The sequence below is a fragment of the Neopelma chrysocephalum genome, unplaced genomic scaffold (assembly GCF_003984885.1).
Source record: "Neopelma chrysocephalum unplaced genomic scaffold, ASM398488v2 Primary Assembly neopelma1_89, whole genome shotgun sequence".
Taxonomy (NCBI): domain Eukaryota; kingdom Metazoa; phylum Chordata; class Aves; order Passeriformes; family Pipridae; genus Neopelma; species Neopelma chrysocephalum.
Genome location: NW_020897751.1, coordinates 1,166,369 through 1,184,674, shown reverse-complemented (window position 1 = coordinate 1,184,674; position 18,306 = coordinate 1,166,369). Strand labels below are relative to the sequence as shown.

Here is an 18,306-nt window from a genome sequence, read left to right as displayed (position 1 = left end):
GCAACAAGCCTGCAAGGAGCAAATAGCCAAGCCAAACGTTGGGTTTTTGAGAGTGTTCATATAATGACTGTGCTTTCCACTGTCCCCCTAATTGGTGTTTGCAGAGCCAGGTTCCTGCCGTGCTGTCTGTGGAAATACGGGACCTGTGCCAGCAGCAGCAAGGGGAATTTAATGTAATAAACTAAAACACTGCTGCCACTGCCTTGAATGGCGAATTTGGGAACCGAGCTCAGGTACTTCCACTAGGAGAAAAATGCACTCCCTGGAATCACCAGCTATTCCCATATAGAAACAGGGAATCATTAAGGATGGAAAAGACCTCCAAGACCACGGAGTTGTGCCTGTGACAGAACACCAACTTGCCCACTAAGCCATGTTCCCAAGTACCATGTCTACTTGTTTTCTGAACACTTCCAGGGATGGGGACTCCATCCCTGCCCTGTGGAACCTGTTCCAATGTCTAATCACCCTTTCCATGGAGAAAGTCTTCCCAATATCCAACCTGAGCCTCCCCTGGCACAGCTGGAGGCCGTTCCCTCTCCTCCTGTCCCTTGTTCCCTGGGAGCAGAGCCCGACCCCCCCCGGCTCCCCCCTCCTGTCAGGGACTTGCAGAGCCAGAAGGTCCCCCCTGAGCCTCCTTTTCTCCAGGCTGAGCCCCCCCAGCTCCCTCAGCCGCTCCTGCTGCTCCAACCCCTTCCCCAGCTCCATTCCCTTCCCTGCACACGCTCCAGCCCCTCCGGGTCTCTCTGGGGTGAGGGGCCAAAACTGGACACAAGTGGCACAAAACCAGCAGGAGGGAGCTCAGTGTTAACTTTGTTAAGCCCCTCAAAACTGCAAGCAAAACATCAATGTTTTTCAAGTGAAAAAATCACCTATATTGCACTCCCATCCATCCTGCCTCTATTTTAGAACTCAGCTAGGAAAGACAAACATCCTCCAGATCGACAGCAAGGCAGGTAAAAAGGATGTGTTGATGCTTTATGACCCACAAAGTGTCTGTTCTTGAAAAGGGAAGCTCCAAACCAGCTAATCTGGGTGGCCAGGACACATCTTTTCAGGCTGCAAAAGGCTATTTTCCTTTCATGTCACACTGAACTCTTGCAGTGCACTGATTTTAAGGAGAAACAACTACTTTTGCATTAGATGTCAGTGGGTGTTTAACTGAACGGTCTTACAGGTGCTGTCAGAAAATAGTAGGTTTCAGCAAAGTAAAAAAAGTCAGGAAATTCACTGGAAAGGCTTCATTAAGCAGGAATATAATGTGCTGCTCATTAGGCAACACAAAGCCCTGCAGGCAGAGCTCAGTGCCTGAGAAATGACATCCCTCTGAATGCCTGGTGCCCACAGGGACTGTGGCAAAGCCCTGGGCAGGCTCAGGTTGGCACTCAGAGCCGCAGGTGCTGGGGCAGTGCTGTCATCAATCACAGTCCCGTGGCCCAGCTGTGCCCAGCCTGGGATGTGCCAGTGCTGTGCCACCTCCTCCCCCTGGGAACCCTCTACACTAAGACTGGACACTGTGGCAGCAGCACATCCCATACACAGGAATTCAGGCATCCCACAGCACCCCTCCTCTGTCACAGAGCGTGTCCAGCTTTGATACGGAGGGAACAGGGCATTAAATCCATAAATCTTGGTAGTGATGCCCCTCTTTGTGGCAAAGCTAATTTGGAACCGACTGATTTCCTTCTTTCTTTGCTGTTTTGTGCTGACTGATGGCAAATATCAGTTGCCAGGTCCCAAAGTGTCCCACTATGAGCCTGGCACACTTTAATTTTTGCTACATCATCTGAGCAACCTTCACCCTCCTGCCCACCCCTTCTTCCAGATCATTTTTGAAGGCACTGAGGAGCATCAGGTTGAGCAGAGATCTCATGAAGGGCAGCACTGACCACAAGGGGAGAGAAGGGAAGATCCATCCTTCAGGGAACCTGCCACAGATCTCTTTCCTTGGAAATCATAGAATCACAGAATATCCTGAGCTGAAAGGGACCCACAGGGATTGAGTCCAACTCCTGGCCCTGCACAGACACCCCAACAATCCCACCCTGTCCCTCAGAGCATTGTCCAAACCCTCCTGGAGCTCTGGCAGCCTTGGGGCTGTGCCCACTGCCCTGGGGAGCCTGGGCAGTGCCAACCACCCTCTGGGGGAAGAACCTTTTCCTGAGATCCAACCTGACCCTGCCCTGACACAGCTCCAGCCATTCCCTGGCTCCTGTCACTGTCACAGGGAGCAGAGATGGAGCTGCCCCTCCACTGCCCCTCAGGAGGAGCTGCAGACCCTGGTGAGGTCTGACCTCAGTCTCCTGCAGGCTGGACAAGCCAAGTGCCCTCAGTCCCTCCTCATGTGGCCCCTTCAAACCCTTCCCCCTCCTCATGTCCTCCTCTGGACACTCTCTAAGAGCCTCAGATCTTGCTTATATTGTGGCACCCAAAACCGTCCCTGGGACTTAAGCTGAGGAGATATTCAAAATTCAAGAAAGATGGGAGAAACTGGACCTCCCATGGACACCATCCCTGCTGTGAGCAGCACTCTGCAGCCTCCAGAGCTCCCCAGCTCCTTTCCAACCTGCACTATTCTAAAGCACCGCTCACCCAAAGCACACAGAGGGTAATTCAACCCTCCTGCTGTTCCTTTGTTCTCTGCCCTCTCTGCTCCTGTCTCATGCAATGGTTCAGTGGCTCACTGGAGAGTCGTGCTGGTTTGATTTCTATTCCAAAATCTCGGAGTCAGTGAGACCTGCTGATACAGACAGCTCAGGTCCTTCCTTCCGTGCTGCTCTGCCCACAACACAACCCACTGCACTGTCCCAACCCCAGTTCTCCCATTAGCCCATGACGTGGCATCGAGCTTGGAGGGACCTTCTGTACTTCAATGTGCCCAGGCAGAGCTCTGACTGTCCCTGGCTGTCCTGCTCAAATGACATTGCACTGGCTGAAATTGCTCTTTGCATTGTGTCATTTGAAATCTATTCACTTCTGCCCTAGCCCTTCCTTTTTTCCCCGAATAAAGATTCACAGTGACTTCATTTCTAAAGAATATATACGAGGAGTTCTCCTGCCCCGTTCCCATTTTGAAACTCCTCTAGAAATTCAAACTGCTGGGAGCACTTTGGGCATCACTCAGTGATGAAAAGACGATCACTCGGTTTGTCACCTCTAACTTTAACCAACTGAGAACTCTTCTTCCACAGCCTGAACAAAATTCTGAATTCTGCCCATTCTCCTGTTGCTGGGAGTCTCCCTGATAAATCTGAATATATTCCTGCTTCCCTAGCAGAGTGCCCTGCCCAGGCTGCTGCTCCATCCTCATCATCATTCCAGCAGCTCCACTGGATTTGTTTTCCCTGTTTCACACGTGGCATATCCCCCCTCTTCAGCTTTTCCAGAGGAACAGCTCCATGTTCCCTATCCTCCTGCCCTAAAGGTCCCACTGCAGCTCAAGCCACTCCTCAGCCAAGCACCACTTACTTTCAACCTGCAAATTTATACCCAAACTTTACTAAGATCTACTAAATTAGGCCCAGAATCAAGCTCTAAGTAATTCTTTTTACGATTCCAGGTTCACATGAACTTTGCATTAATCTCCTCTCTCAAATCTCCCTGGGACTGGATGATTAATTCTCTTGAAACAGCTTTAAAAATCAGCAAAGACACAGAGCAAACCACCCCATCCCCAGAAAAGTCTGAATTCACAGCTGTGCTGAAGGCACAGAGGAAAAATCCCAAGGGCAGGGACACCTTCCACTAGCCCAGGTTGCTCCAAGCCCCATCCAACCTGGCCTTGGACACTTCCAGGGATCCAGGGGTAGCCACAGCTTCTCTGGGCTCATCCTGACCTCATCAACAGGAAAAGAAATTAAGGAGGGGTTTTGGTACAACTTCCATTTCTTATAGTGAAAGTGAAGCCTCTGCACAGGTTACCTGAGTTGGAAATAAAAGGTAAAACATACAATTCCTTATATTCAGGCAGGATATGTGGCTTTTTTTCTGTTTGTTCGGGGTTTTTTCCTAAATAAATCCATTTCCTGGAACTCCAGACACAAACACCTCAGTGTTTGAAAAAAAAAAAAATTCCTTGTTTCAATTGATAGAACATGTTTGGGGGGCAGCTTTTTTTTCCAAATCAATACTTTAATACATCTTAAAGCTGGATTAGAACTGTCAAATATTGTAAGCCTTGAATCCTCAGTGATACAGGTCCTTACACCAAACAAGATGCTACTGACACATGATGAAAGGCTTAGTAATTAGCTTTTCTTAGCAATTAGAAAATTTTATTAACAGAAAATTGATTCATTCTAGTCTGATCTACTGGAAATCATAAATGCACATTAACAGCTGCTTGTGAAAGCATTAGGCCTCAGGTTTTTACTCCACAGTAAGAAGGTAATGGAGCTCCAGTCTTGGCTTTCCTTGTTTTTCCTCAAGTTCTTAACCTTTAATACTGGATGTGCATTAGAGACAGTTAGAGCAACAAAATTCCCTTCAGAATTGCCGTGGCTGGGAATCAATTGCAAGACAATTTGCATGGCAATGCACTATTTCCTGCAGAGAAAAGGAAGAACTCGGAAAGCCAATTCCCCACCATGGCTCTGACAGAGCCTTTGTGCGCACACAGACACGTTTCCTTGGAGAATCATAGAATATCCTGAGCTGGAAGAGATTATCCAGTCCCACTCCTTGGCCCTGCACAGACACCCCAACAATCCCCCCCCGTCCCTCAGAGCCTTGTCCAAACCCCCCTGGAGCTCTGGCAGCCTTGGGGCTGTGCCCACTGCCCTGGGGAGCCTGGGCAGTGCCAACCACCCTCTGGGGGAAGAACCTTTCCCTGAGATCCAACCTGACCCTGCCCTGACACAGCTCCAGCTGAGTCCTGTCCCTGGTCACAGAGCAGAGATGGAGCTGCCCCTCAGGAGGAGCTGCAGCCCCCCGTGAGCTCTGCCCTCAGTCTCCTCTTCTCCAGCTGAACACACCAAGTGCCCTCAGCCCTTCCTCATGTGGCCCTTCACCTTCGTGTCCCTCCTTTGGACACTCTCCAATGGCTCAATCTCTCCCTTCCCTTGTGTCCCCCCAAACTACCCCAATGTTGAGGTGAGGCCGCCCCAGGGCAGAGCAGAGCAGGACAATCCCCTCCCTGATGCCCCCAGGCCAGGGTTGGCCCTCCTGGCTGCCAGGGCACTGCCGACTCAGGGCCAAGTTGCCATCGACCAGGACCTGCTGAAAAAACCTGCTCTTCCTTGCTACAGTTCTTCCAAGTATTCACCTCAAGAGACATTCAACTCTACTTCCACAGCACAAAAAGCACATCCAACAAAAATGTCAGGACACCTTTCCAGGAAACCTGTGCCTGGCAGCGTGAGGCTGTGTCCGGTGTGGAGCTGGAGCACCTCTGGAGCTGCCAACACCATCTCTCAGCCAGCTGCACCTGCCCAGGCTGTTACTGCAGTTCCCAGTTGCCAGCAACACTTCCAGGCTCATCCAGCACACATTTCTCCTGCGTTGCTGGTAACATTCCCAAGGGTACAAACAAAGCCTTCTGGCTCAGTGTATCTGGGGAGATTTCCAGCTAAGTTCAGAGAATTGCTTTAACGAGCTCCGGAGGTGATGACATGAGGCAAACTGGGAGGCTGTTACACAATTTGTGGTGCAGATCTTCATGAATATTTTGGACAACTGAACTGAAGGCGGGCAGTAACAGCACTGCAAACCTTGCCTTGGACCAGCCATGGAGCTCCTGGTGTGAGAAGGAATATCAGCTCTAGATTCCACCCCTATGGACTAACACTGTGGCCACCCCACAGAAAGTCAGGGCAAAACCAGACAATGGAAGCACAAGGGACACTCCACCTGCTCCATTTTGTTTCCCACGCCAAGAGGCCGGGGCAAGGGAGCACTCCCAGCCTCAGCAGCTCCACAGAGCATAGATAGAAAGGTAAAATTCCAGCAGCCAGCCTGCCCATGATCCCGGGGGAGCTGCCTACGGGAGGACCTCGTGACAGAGCCGACTTCATGGCAATCCATATTCATGGCAACAGAAAGCGGGATCCACATAAACAGGCTTCTCCTGGGACACTCCTACCAAGTGTGCATTAATAAGCCTGCAAAAGTTTATCATTCAAATAACCAGATGTGTTCCAAGGGACGCTCCCTGTAAAGGTTTCAAGTATTTATTCAATTAGACACGCTTATGTTCGAGCCATTTGCCATTAGTTTTGTGTTACGCTTATTCCAAAGAAAGGTCGTTCAACACTCATTGCTCACTTCCCACCCAACGTTCCTGCAGCATTCCCAGGCATGTCTCACACTTGAGAACCTCTCTGTTTTCCCTGGGATGGATCTATCTAGGGCAGCCTAAAGCATCCTTAAGGAACACCACGCACATTCATGCAGCTGAACTCGATGCAAGAACCCAAATGCTCTGCTAAAACACCTACACGAGTTCGCAGCTTGGTGTTCCCTCACACAGCATTGAAAGAGCAGTGAGCATAAAACACATTAAACTCCATGGACAGAATTCCAGATGGACCAAATGAGGCTTGTCCAACATGAGGTTTGTGCTCAAACAGGTTTCACCAAGCACTCAAGAGTATTTAGTCCTTCTGGCTGTATCCTGAAAGACAACCTGATCATACACATCAGATCAGAGCATCAAAAGCCTCCAAGACTTGAGTCAACCCAGGGTTGAAAAACAAGATCAATCCAACTTCAAACATTTCAAAAAGGAATCAGCTTGTATTTTGCTGACCATCCTCTGAAAAGCCCAGTGAGCCAGTACTAATAGCAAAAGCAAACCACAGTCCCCAGGCAAGGAAGGATTCACATGTTTTCTGGGCATTCCCAGCTGAGACAAACCCCAGGAGGTGCTCCCTAAACACCCCTGAAGATGATTGGCACACATAATCATTTCTTAAAAAGTCCCCCACGCTCCCAAACCATTTGTGCATTTTTCAAACACTGACCTCAAGTCTTCATCTCCAGGAGATGTAAATACAAACATGTTCCTAGGGACTAATTTTAACCAGAGTTCGCCCAACAGAGGAGGAGCTGAGCTGCAGCATTTAATACCCCTGTTCACTTTGCACTTGCTTCCAGCAAACTGCCTGCATGAAATTCATATCCTGTTTAATATCTGCAAATCCCTAAGCAGTCCAAGGCCAGGTCGTTGCTTCTGCTTCTTGTTTTTTGGGGACTAGAAGGGAAATTAAGGGTTTCACGTGTGCAAGTCCCACCAGTGGCTTGGGGAGAAAATGCTCTGCTCCGTGGATGGGCACAGGGAGGATGCCAGGGAAAGGCTGCCAGGTTTGCCACAGGGACAGGGAATTCATGAGAGGAAATCTAAATCAGATCTAAACACCTTGGAGTTTCCCTGCCTCCACAGGTTTACAAGTTAATCAGTGTTTCAGGCTGCAGGTGAGCAGAGGGATGGCACTCAGAAGCCCACAAGGATTTGCTCTATTCCCCTGGGATTACACAGCAAAGGACACCCACAGCAACTGAAAACTGGACTGCATCTGCTCTGCTCTCCCAGTTAACATTTGGAATTCATTACACTTCCAAGAGCCATCCCCTAAACCTAAACTAAGCCAAGGCAGGTGACATCCCATCCCTGGAAGTGTCCAAGGCCAGGTTGGATGGGGCTTGGAGCAACCTGGGCTAGTGGAAGGTGTCCCTGCCCATGGCAGGGGGTGGAACTGGATGGGCTTTATGGTCCCTTCCCACTCAAACCATTCCTTGATTCTGTGACCATCGTGTACTTACAGGGAGCACAGCAGAGCAGGAGCCAATGTGCTGTTTGCTGCTCTCGGTGCTTTTTAAAGATTACAACAAACAGAAGTGGCCACATCTTCACGCCCAGAGTCAACTCCAGCGTGCAATTCTCCTACCCAGCTCTACAATATCCTGAGTTTTAGCAAAGCTTTTAGAGGAAGGAAAAACATGTGTGTAATTGGCTTATAAGGTCCCTGTGGGGTTAAGAAGAAGATGGGAAAAACCAAGAAATTCATGCCTTAGTGTGGAAGTCATTTTCATGCTCTACTTTCTCAGCTGTGGAATATTTCTTTTGGAAAACAGTCACTTACAAGTAAACTCTAGGGGATTTTTTTTTTTGCCCTTACAACAATAAATATTTCCTGTGAATTAGTGTTCTGAAAAGCTGAACCGGTTTAGAGGTTCAGTTTCATCCAGATAAGCATCCAGGAGCTCAAGTGTCTATCAAGGCTCCTTTGATCTCCACACCAGACTGGAAATCCTTGGAGAAAAAGCTCTCTTGCACGATTGCCGCTATTCCTAAATTTTTGCCAAGGTAGAAATAGTTTATTCCTTCAGTGTTTTTACTTCCAAGCTTGGCTGCAAACGAGACACACGAACAATTTAAAGGGAGGAATTCAACTAAGAGATCAGCTTGGATATACATGAATACAGAGGGAAAACTCTCCGGAGGCCTGAGGCTTTCCAGAGTCTCTCAGAGTTAAAAACTGGTGTGGGCTTATTAAAAATTTGAAGTGGTGGGCATTGAACCATGTAGCCATTGTTTGCATTGGACTGATCTTACTGAAAAAGCTGGCAAAAAATAAGGTTTCAAGATTTTTCTCAGTCCAGAGGCTGGTGACCTTGGAGAGACTCACATCAGACCAAACAGGAGCGATAACTAAATATTTGATATGAAGCCCAGAGCCACCCTCAGGTCCTTCAACCCTGGCCACAGTGAGCTAAGCTAAGATATTGTTCATCAGCCTTTTCCTACACTTTGCAGAAAAGGTCTGGAAATGACAGAAAGCTTCCCTGATGCACAGTTTGTGCTGCCAGGTTTCCACCTCCCCCTCCCAACGTGAGCTCCCGGTAATGAGCAACAGTGCAAAGGACCTGCTGGTTCTTCACTGCAGCAACAAACCCTCTGAAAGTAATGAAAGGGGAGAGCAGGGACCCAAATGTCATGGTTTATTAATGTCACCCATGGCCTCGGAAGGCCGGATCCACGCTCTGAGTTGCAGGACTGAGGGTTTCTGAACAATGGAGAAGCTCCATCCATTTCAAAGCACAGAGGAAATCTGTATCAAGTCCTGTTCTCCAGGAAGGAAGAGGGAAGGCAATCCCATTATCTCCCCAGACAGGAGGAGGAGCTTTGTGTGAGTAACCAGCGCCTCTGGACAGATGAGGGTATAAGGCCAATGTTGGGTCCTGCTCATTTTCCCTGCTGGGGCACAACCCACACAGCTCGAACAATGGACTGCACTGGAGACACCAGCAACACCAACACAGGGTGTCTGACAGCTGGGAGAGCTGGGGGACTTCAGCCTGGAGAAAAGAAGGCTCTGGGAAGACCTTAGAACCCCTTCCAGAGCTGAGAAGCGGTTTATAAAACAGAGGGAGAGGAACTTTTTATATGTTCAGACAGCACACAGGGAAATGGCTTCCCACTGAAAGGGGAAATTTAGGGCAGATGTTACGAAGAAATCCTTCCCTGTGAGGGTGGAGAGGCCCTGGCACAGGTTGCCCAGAGAAGCTGTGGCTGCCCCTGGATCCCTGGAAGTGTCCAAGGCCAGGTTGGAGCAACCTGGGACAGCGGGAGGTGTCCCTGCCTATGGCAGGGGTGAGGGGAATGAGATGATCCTTAACGTCCCTTTCAACCCAAACCACTCTGGTATTCTGTGACTCTATAGCGTGGGATTCAGCACTTTGATTTGCACCAGATAATACCACAATCATCAGCTGTATCCTGAATGAGGAAACCCAAACCCAGCCTTGCCACAAAACCACCTTCTCAGTGCTGCCTTCCAAGAGTAGGAAACGGCAACATAAAGGGCTGATTTCAGATCTATTGAAAAAAATACATTTTTTATCATTTTCTACTATTATATACTGACTGTGGGTCAACACATGGGAAATAAAAGGCATCTCAGCCAGTGGGTGTTATTGGGTGCCCTCCAGCAGTGGCCTGGAAACACCTCCTCACAGACGCAGCCACCAGGTACCCAAAACCGCCAGATTAATCCATAAACTATTATTCCTACCACTTTTCTTCAGTGAGAGTGCACTGTCCTTCTTTCAGGCTTCCAGAAAAAGATCACGATTTTAAAATTATTACTAATGTTTTCACTATTTAAACTGCCTCGTTGAAGCCAACAGCAGACGCGCTGGAATCCCCTCAGAGAAGGGGCCCGTAATGGCGTCTGTGGCACAAAATGGCGCCCGCGACACAAAATGGCGCCCAGTGGATCCCCCCTCCAGCCGCCATTTTGTGAAGCGGGAGGCACTGAGCCCCAAAACGAACATTTTAGGGGCCTCCTGCCAAACCCTGCAGGTTTTTTGTTTATTATTTAGATAAAATAATACCATTAGAGATGTATTAACACTGTTCCTTCAGGAGATCAATGATTTAACAAAGCCCTCATCGCTTCGAAATGGGTTTTTTGCTCTGCTGTTGACAGATGGGTTTTGCCTCATCTTTTGTGAAATCTATGACTGAATGATGGGCCAGAAGGAGGAAAAAAACCCTAACTCACCTTGTTTTCTCTCAGTGTTGGTGTGTGTGAGGCTGCCCGCTGGCGTTGGTACTCGTAACACAGAGCAGAGAGACAGCGCCATTTCCTTCCCTCCGTTTCAAGCTCTTATTTCAAACCTTCTTAATCACCAAAAATCCTGCTGCCCCACGTTCCCTGAGTCTGGAAGCACTTCAGCCAGTCTAGAAATCTCTTTGGCTGGCCAGAATGTTTAATTAGAAAGGAGCAGAAAACCACGGCAATAACCTGCAGGAGCCCACAAAGCCGTGACTGGACCAGGATGGACCTTCTCCCACCTGAGGGTCTGTGTCCTCCACTGCCACTGATGAGGAACAGCAGCAAAACAAACTGTTCTGAAACTCTGGTTTAATGTCTTGAGGTTTAACGCCCACAGTCAGTCATTAAATAACAACTTTGGGGGTTGAGATCTTGAGGCAAAAATCCCATCCTTGGAGGAACGTCCAACTCCCCTGAGCTACAACCCAGGAGCTCACGGGGGAGAAGAGATGGAGCACAGCCCTGCCCCCAGCAAGGCTCAGTGTCTCTGTGTTCAACAGGGGGCCCACGCTCATAAAATACGCTTCTGGGAATAATTTAGCAAGCTTTAGACTTCAAAAAGTAAATGGTTTTTGCGAGTCCGGTGATTTCTGAATTCCTGCTCGTTTTTCAAGGAAAAAAAACGCAGAAATGCTTTCTGTTTACAGATCAAAATATTAAAAATAAGTGCAAAGAATCATAGAATCATCGGTGCTGTAAAAGACCTCCAAGATCATCAAGTCCAGTCGTCAACACAGCACCACCACTGTGTTCACCACTAATCCAAGTGCCACATCCACGTGGGTTCTGAACACTTCCAGGGATGATGACTCCACTGCTTCCCTGGGAATTCTGAAGCTACTGGGGAATAAATATGCCCCTCTAGTTTCATTCATTGAAAGATTGTTTACATACTTCAAATACATCAGGAATTTTGAGTGAGTGTAGTAACTGGAGAAGGAGGTTTAGTGCTCACACTTCTTTTGGTGCCGTTTGCTCTACATCTGCCTGTCAAAACTTACAAGGATACAGCAGTCAAGATGTGCAGAAGCCTTTTGTTTAGTGAGCTTGAAAGTGGATTTGATGCAGTGCTATAATATTTCAGTTATGAAGGCTATCGGCTTCTTAGCACAAAGAAAAATCCAGAAATTATATGACATTCCTGCCTCTCTATGGCCCTTATGCCTAATGCTTGCAGGATTTATTAATCCCCCTGGGGCAATTTAAAGAACATAAACTAAATCCAAGTGTAGCATTTACCTGATGCCTGTTTCTGGGTGTTTTTAGATTTGGTATTTATTTCATTTAAGTCGTGACTAATTGCTAAGATGTTACACCAGCACATCCAATCTTTGTGTACAGAGAGGTATTTTCAGCTCTTCTCCAGCTGTGGCTCTTCTTGCATAGCCTGCATTTTGCAGTCCAAGATTGCAGCAAAATGCTCAAAGCAAAGGGAAAAAAAATTTCACCTTCCCAGCAAATCACCGGAAATAATCCCAGCAACATGTAAACTGCACAAATGATCCATCCTTTTCTTGCTTATAAGAATCACTGGCATTTGGGAAGTTGGAAATCCAAGGGGAAGTTGAATTTGATTTTCATTACGAGCTGCCGGCGCTGTCCACACAGATCTTTCTGACTATTGATCTGTTGTTTATATCTCCAGTGAAGTCTGTAGTAACTTAAGGGCTCCTCACTACCACCAGCAGAATGGGAATGGCTGATCTGACACTTAACCAATACTCACATCTCTCTCTGTACAATTGAAAAGGATTTCAAATTGCTTTTTTCCTCCTCTGGGATACCAAACGCTGCCTTAAGTCCTTCTATTTGTCATCCAGAGAAGCTGTGGCTGCCCCATCCCTGCAAGTGTTTAGCCCCAGGTTGGATGGGGCTTGGAGCAGCCTGGTCTAGTGGAAAAGTGTCCCTGCCCATGGCAGGGGGTGGAATAAGACAGTGTTTAAGGGCCCTTACAAACCATTCCATGATTCTGTTGTGATTAGAGCAGCTTATTTTTTTTTTAATTCAGTACAGCTCCTACAGCTCTGGACCAAACCCAAAACTTCATCTAATCTGCACTTTTAGACTTATTAACCTATTCAACTGCTTAGTCTTATAAGTAGGACTTCTGCTGGTGTCAAAGGGCATGTTCAGAATGGAAAAGTTCTACGCTTGACAAAAAAATCACTTCTCCATTGCAGATGAAATTCAGTTTTCCTGTGTCAGCAAGGGTAGAAGAGCGTGGTGGCAGCACTGGTTTAACCCACTCTCAGCATGGATGCCCAAATCCCAAGTATTCTCCATATCAAATGGTAGATCAGCAGCAGGTCTAAGGTCCAAAGCAAAACCAGCCCTTCTGTCCCAAATCTAACAGCTTTCACACATCCAAAGGAGGGCTACAAAGAGGGTGAAGGATCTAGAGGGAAAGCAGCTGAGGTCTCTTGGGGTGTTCAGCAGGAGAAGGGGAGAATGAGGGCAGACCTCACCAGGGGGTACAGCTCTTCCCAAGGGGCAGCTCCATCTCTGCTCCCTGTGACAGTGACAGGACCCAGGGAATGGCTGGAGCTGTGCCAGGGCAGGGTCAGGTTGGATCTCAGGGAAAGGTTCTTCCCCCAGAGGGTGGTTGGCACTGCCCAGGCTCCCCAGGGCAGTGGGCACAGCCCCAAAGGGTGACAGAGCTCCAGGAGGGTTTGGACAATGCTCTGAGGGCCAGGGTGGGATTGTTGGGGTGTCTGTGCAGGGTTGGACTGGATGATCCCTGTGTGTCCCTTCTAGCTCAGGGTATTCTATGATGTCCTCCAACCAACATGACCAAATCCCTCCTACTGCTCTGAGAATTACCATCCTAAAAACAGGAATAGAAATGTCTTGGGTCTTGAGAAGAAAGAAGGGCAGCATGGGGAGCAGCCTCATTCAGAGCCCCATCCTCACCCTGCCGAGGAGGTGGCAGAGCTGGGCAACAATCCTTTGAAATCTCTTGGATTTGGAGCCTGTCAGACAGGAGCACTGCCGGAAAAAACTATTTGAAACGTTGGCTTTAATAGGTGAAACAGATGCCAGCTCGCCTAAAAATGCAAATGAAACTCATCTCTGGATTTCACAGGGAGCTGCTTCAGCTCTGTTGAAAGACTTAGATGTCAAGTCTACTTTCTTCATGAGCTCCAGCCCCGTGTCTGCTCCCCAACCATGGCTGGAGCACGGCTGATACTGCTGGGACAAAGGGACAGCAAAGCATTTATCCATCAGAAAATGCACCTGGCCTGCAGAGAAGGCACAGCCCTGGGAAATATTGCACCCTGGATGGATTTTACAATCCAGAGGGGTCACGCTGTCTGGAATACTACAAAAAACATATTTAATCTTCTGGGAGCTGATGAACACGGAATATAAAGCACCTCTGCGGATTTTCAATTCAGAAATAGAGTTGGAAGCCTATAAATCGCTCTTGCCACAGCATCCGCCGCTTAAATCTTTATATAAGCCAGAAGCTGATCTGGAGCTCTCACAAAACAAAGGACCTTGTCTTGCATAAAACCATCTTGGGCCAAATCCAGTCTTGGTTGTGGTGGCAAAGTCTCACTGACACAGCAGGTGAACTAGTCTGGCAACGTGGCAAATTTAAAAGCTCTCACCAATGAAAGATTAGATGATGTCACAGATCTCACTGATTTGAAAGATTTCAAACAGATCCCAAGCGTCTCCAGTACCTAATAAAGGGGGCTTCCAAGAGGGCTGGAGAGGGACTTTTCACAAGAGCATGGAGTGATAGGACGAGGGGGAATGGCCTTAAGATGAAGGAGGGCACGTTTAGATCAGATGCTGGGAAGGAATTCTTCCCTGTCAGGGTGGTGAGGCCTTGGCACGGGTTGCCCAGAGGAGCTGTGGCTGCCCCCTGTGTTCCAGCTTGGAGCAATCTGGACCTATGAAGGGTGTCCCTGACCATGGCAGGGAGTGGAACAAGACAAACTTCAAGGTCCTTTCCAACCTAAACCACTCCATGACTCCTTGTTTCTATGTTATTAGGAAGCTCTAAAGCCCCACAAAAAAAGTTTAGGAAGGCTCCTGAAAGGATTCTCCTGGAGAATAAAACGCAATGCCAAATGTTTCCCATGGTGTGTGTCACATCACAGCAATCACGCCAACAGGAAAGGCAATCTCCACTTCTAAAAGCTCCAGTCAGGAGCACCTGCTCCAATTCCATGAAAATTAAACATTGTGCCAGCAGTCCTTGCCATGGGAGCTATGCAGATGTTGACACTGCAAACCTCAGACTTCCCTAACACAGGGTATGGATCAGTCCTGCCTGAACAAGCCTCACCAGAGGGTCACACCCCAACTGTGAGCAACAGGATCCCCTCCTGTCTCCAGCTCTCAGACCCATCCACCAGTCCAGGTCAGACAGAGCAGCCCAGGCATATTCTACATGCTTTAGAATCCCAGAATGGTTTGGAATGGAAGGGACCTTAAAGCTCATCTCCTTCCACCCGCTGCCATGGGCAGGGACACCTCCCACTAGCCCAGGTTGCTCCAAGCCCCGTCCAACCTGGCCTTGGACACTTCCAGGGATCCAGGGGCAGCCACAGCTTCTCTGGGCAACCTGTGCCAGGGCCTCCCCACCCTCACAGTCAGGAATTCCTTCCCAATATCCCATCTAACCCTGCCCTCTGGCAGTGGGAAGCCATTCCCCCCTGTCCTGTCATTATGCCCCCATGTAAAAAGTCTGTCTCCTTTCACCTCATGAAATCTCATTAGTGACCCTCAACTGCTTTGCTGTAGGTGGATAAAAAGATTATATATAAAAATATGGATGAAGATATATCACCTCCTCCAGGTCATGCTCCTGATAAACAGAACCATATGGGAAATGCAAGTGCAATGAGCATCACAACAAATAAACAACGGGCTAATTAACGCTCCTCGTAAGGAAACAGAGTCATCACAACCTGTCCTCCCAAGTCCACGAGAAGCAGTGGGAAACCAGTAGGAGAATCTCGTCCAGAGGAAAAGGGGACTTGGATGGAAAACTCCACTATGACTGTGGCCCACAAAAGAAGAGGAGTCTCGAGAAGTCCTCGCTGGTCTGGAGAAAGCTACGGGTGAAGAACGACCACAGTGATACCCAGAAAAGAGGTGGGAAAGACCTGACAGAGCTGCCAAGTGGAGAACTCTTTGAAAATGAAGAGGTCAGGCATCAGGAAGGCACCTGCACCAGATCATATCCCAGAGAAATCCACACTGTACATTGAAGGTCTCATGCGCCTTCTCATCCCGCTTAGCCCACGTGGCTGCAGGCAGCCAGGAGCATTAGAGGATACAAATCCCAGACAGAAACACAACTCCTGGTTGTAAAAAAAGGAATGATTTTGATTTAAAAACAAACAAGTGTCTTTTCTTCATTCAGAATGCATAAAGTAAACCCATAAAAATGCCAAGAGTCTTCTTACCTACCCCAAAACTCTGCTGAAATTATGTACCTTGTGTTTAATCAAATGCAGTGTTTTAAATATGAACTTCATTTAGCTGGTTTAAAAACAAAATCTGAAGTTAATCACTACGGGCAACTAACCCTCTGCCATCAAAAAAAATAAGGAATTGACCCATTATACCTCCAGAAAAGCAGTTAATTGCTTAAAATACGCAGGCTGATGTTTAGGAACAGCTTGAATTTTTTCCATCTGCAGTGAAAACCATCTGTTCTGCATGATGGATTTCATGACTTTTCAGGTCCATTTCTAAATTGAAATGGATGTTTTAATGATGAAAAATGGGGAGAAGTGATGAATACTTCATTAAAACACATTATTCCCCTGTCAAATTTCTATTCTCCTGACTGTAAGCAAAAATAATGTCTGAGCAGAGCTAATGTCTTGGGTTATCGGGACTGCAGATGCCTCTTGGCATTTGGTTGAACAAATAAGCTATTTCATCAACCTGCAAACAAAAAAATGATTCAATAAATTGGAATTTCTTTCCCTCCTAATGAAAACCAGAGTTTTCAAAGTCTTTCAATTACCTCCACGGAATGCAAAAGGCACCGGAGAGACGCCTTTTCTCCCTGTTTGCTTTGCACCGGCCCCACAGCCGAAAAAAGGCACGTTAAAAACGTCAGCAGGCTCACAGGAGGGACCCATCCAGCCCTCCCCTCTGCAAACTCTATTTAATTATTTCAATAAGACAGGAGGAACCAGGAGACTGGAGGGGAAACATTCGTGTCTTTCACCCAAATAAACACGACCTGGTTTTCTATAACGTTTCTCAGTATATTTGCCAATTACCACGTATTTCTGGGCTGAAGGAAGTGTTTGCTCAAGCGCAGGGAAATGATAACATAAATATCCAAACAGGGCTCTCTTTTGTGCTCAGGCAATTTATTAAACCAACAAGACATGCCATGAAATTGGGGAAAAAAAAAAAAAAGCTGGAAGAGAGTGACTGTATTAGAATTCAGAATAAAATACCCAAAGCCTTCAAAACCATCAAGCAGCTGAAAAAAACATGCAAGTCCCGAGGTGCTCTGCTGTCCCACTGGACTGGGCTCACCAGGCTCTGCTTCTGCCAAGACTTTCCAAATTAACATCTGACTTTCACGTTGTGTCACCTCCTGAATGCACCAGGAGACTTAAAAACATCTGAGAGGGAAAGGGTGCCCTCGATAATCGATCCCCTTTTCAGACATGTAAAGGATCAACAGACATTTCTAAAAGCCTGAAACTGTTTACACAGCTTGATGTTTCCTATCAGAACAATTTTTTATTAGGGATTCCCAATGAAATAAAAGCCGAATCCAAAATGCTGCCTCACAGCCAATCCCTGAAAATAACACGCCAAAACACATGGAAAAAGCACTGGAAAACTCCAGGCAACAGGTGAAGTCTACACAGCCTGTTTGTATAGATTTCCCCATGCTCAGGTGGGCTTTGACACAAATACACTTGTCTGAATCTTCCTCTTGCTCTCAGAAAAAAAATCAGAGTCATGGGGACACCTGGGAAAATTAAAGCAAATTAACTTTAGACACAAAGATGTGGGACACAAATCCTTCCCCCATGTTTAGGGAACAGCCCAACATTCAGAATCATTCCCAAAGAAGGCCAGGAAGAGCTCCATGAAGAAAGTTTCTTTAACCAAATAAGTTATTTAACCAAATATGTTCTTTAACCAAACGAAATCAAAACTACTCCGCTACACCCCAATACTGAACTGAAAATCGTGTCCTTTGATTACCCTGGAGTAGTAAATATACCTGATTTAATCAGGCAAACCTCAGCTTGTCCACAGGCACGGAGGGATTCCTGGATTCCTCCCCATTCCTCTGGACAGGGCACGGGGAAGGAAACGCTGACAGTGGGGACGCCGAGCAATCGATACGTAATGAAGTAGCTTTACAGTAATGATGTTTTCCTCTCTCAGGGCCTGTTTGTTTTCTTCATAATTGATTCTGCACCGAAGTTTTGAGATTGCAGAAGCAGCCTCAAAAATCCCTGCGCCAAAAACCAGCCAGTTTATTCCTCTTCTGCCTTCTCCCGGGGGAAGACGTTCCACTGTTTGTGCTGCTCAGGTGCTGAGCTGGGATTTTAATCAGTCATTGTGGTTTTTTCTCTGTTTCTACAACATAAGACTTTACAAACGAGTTCTCTCTGCTCATGGAGCTGTGTCAGGTTGGATCTCAGGGAAAGGTTCTTCCCCCAGAGGGTGGTTGGGCACTGCCCAGGCTCCCCAGGGCAGTGGGCACAGCCCCAAGGCTGCCAGAGCTCCAGGAGGGTTTGGACAA

General features: G+C 47.6%; 1 protein-coding gene across 4 annotated transcripts in view; it reads right to left on the bottom strand.

The window, feature by feature from the left end:
• PRKG1 (protein kinase cGMP-dependent 1) overlaps positions 1-18,306 on the bottom strand; it is a 358,823-nt gene that overhangs the window by 238,561 nt on the left and 101,956 nt on the right. Inside the window, exon 1 of one of the 4 annotated variants that reach the window (XM_027692992.1) lies at positions 10,503-10,980. The exons of the other annotated variants lie outside the window; for them this stretch is intronic. Within the exon in view, the coding sequence (XP_027548793.1) occupies positions 10,503-10,584 (82 nt within the window). The 5' untranslated portion in view covers positions 10,585-10,980. Of the gene's footprint in view, positions 1-10,502; positions 10,981-18,306 lie in introns of those variants that run through there. 4 annotated transcript variants of the gene reach the window in all.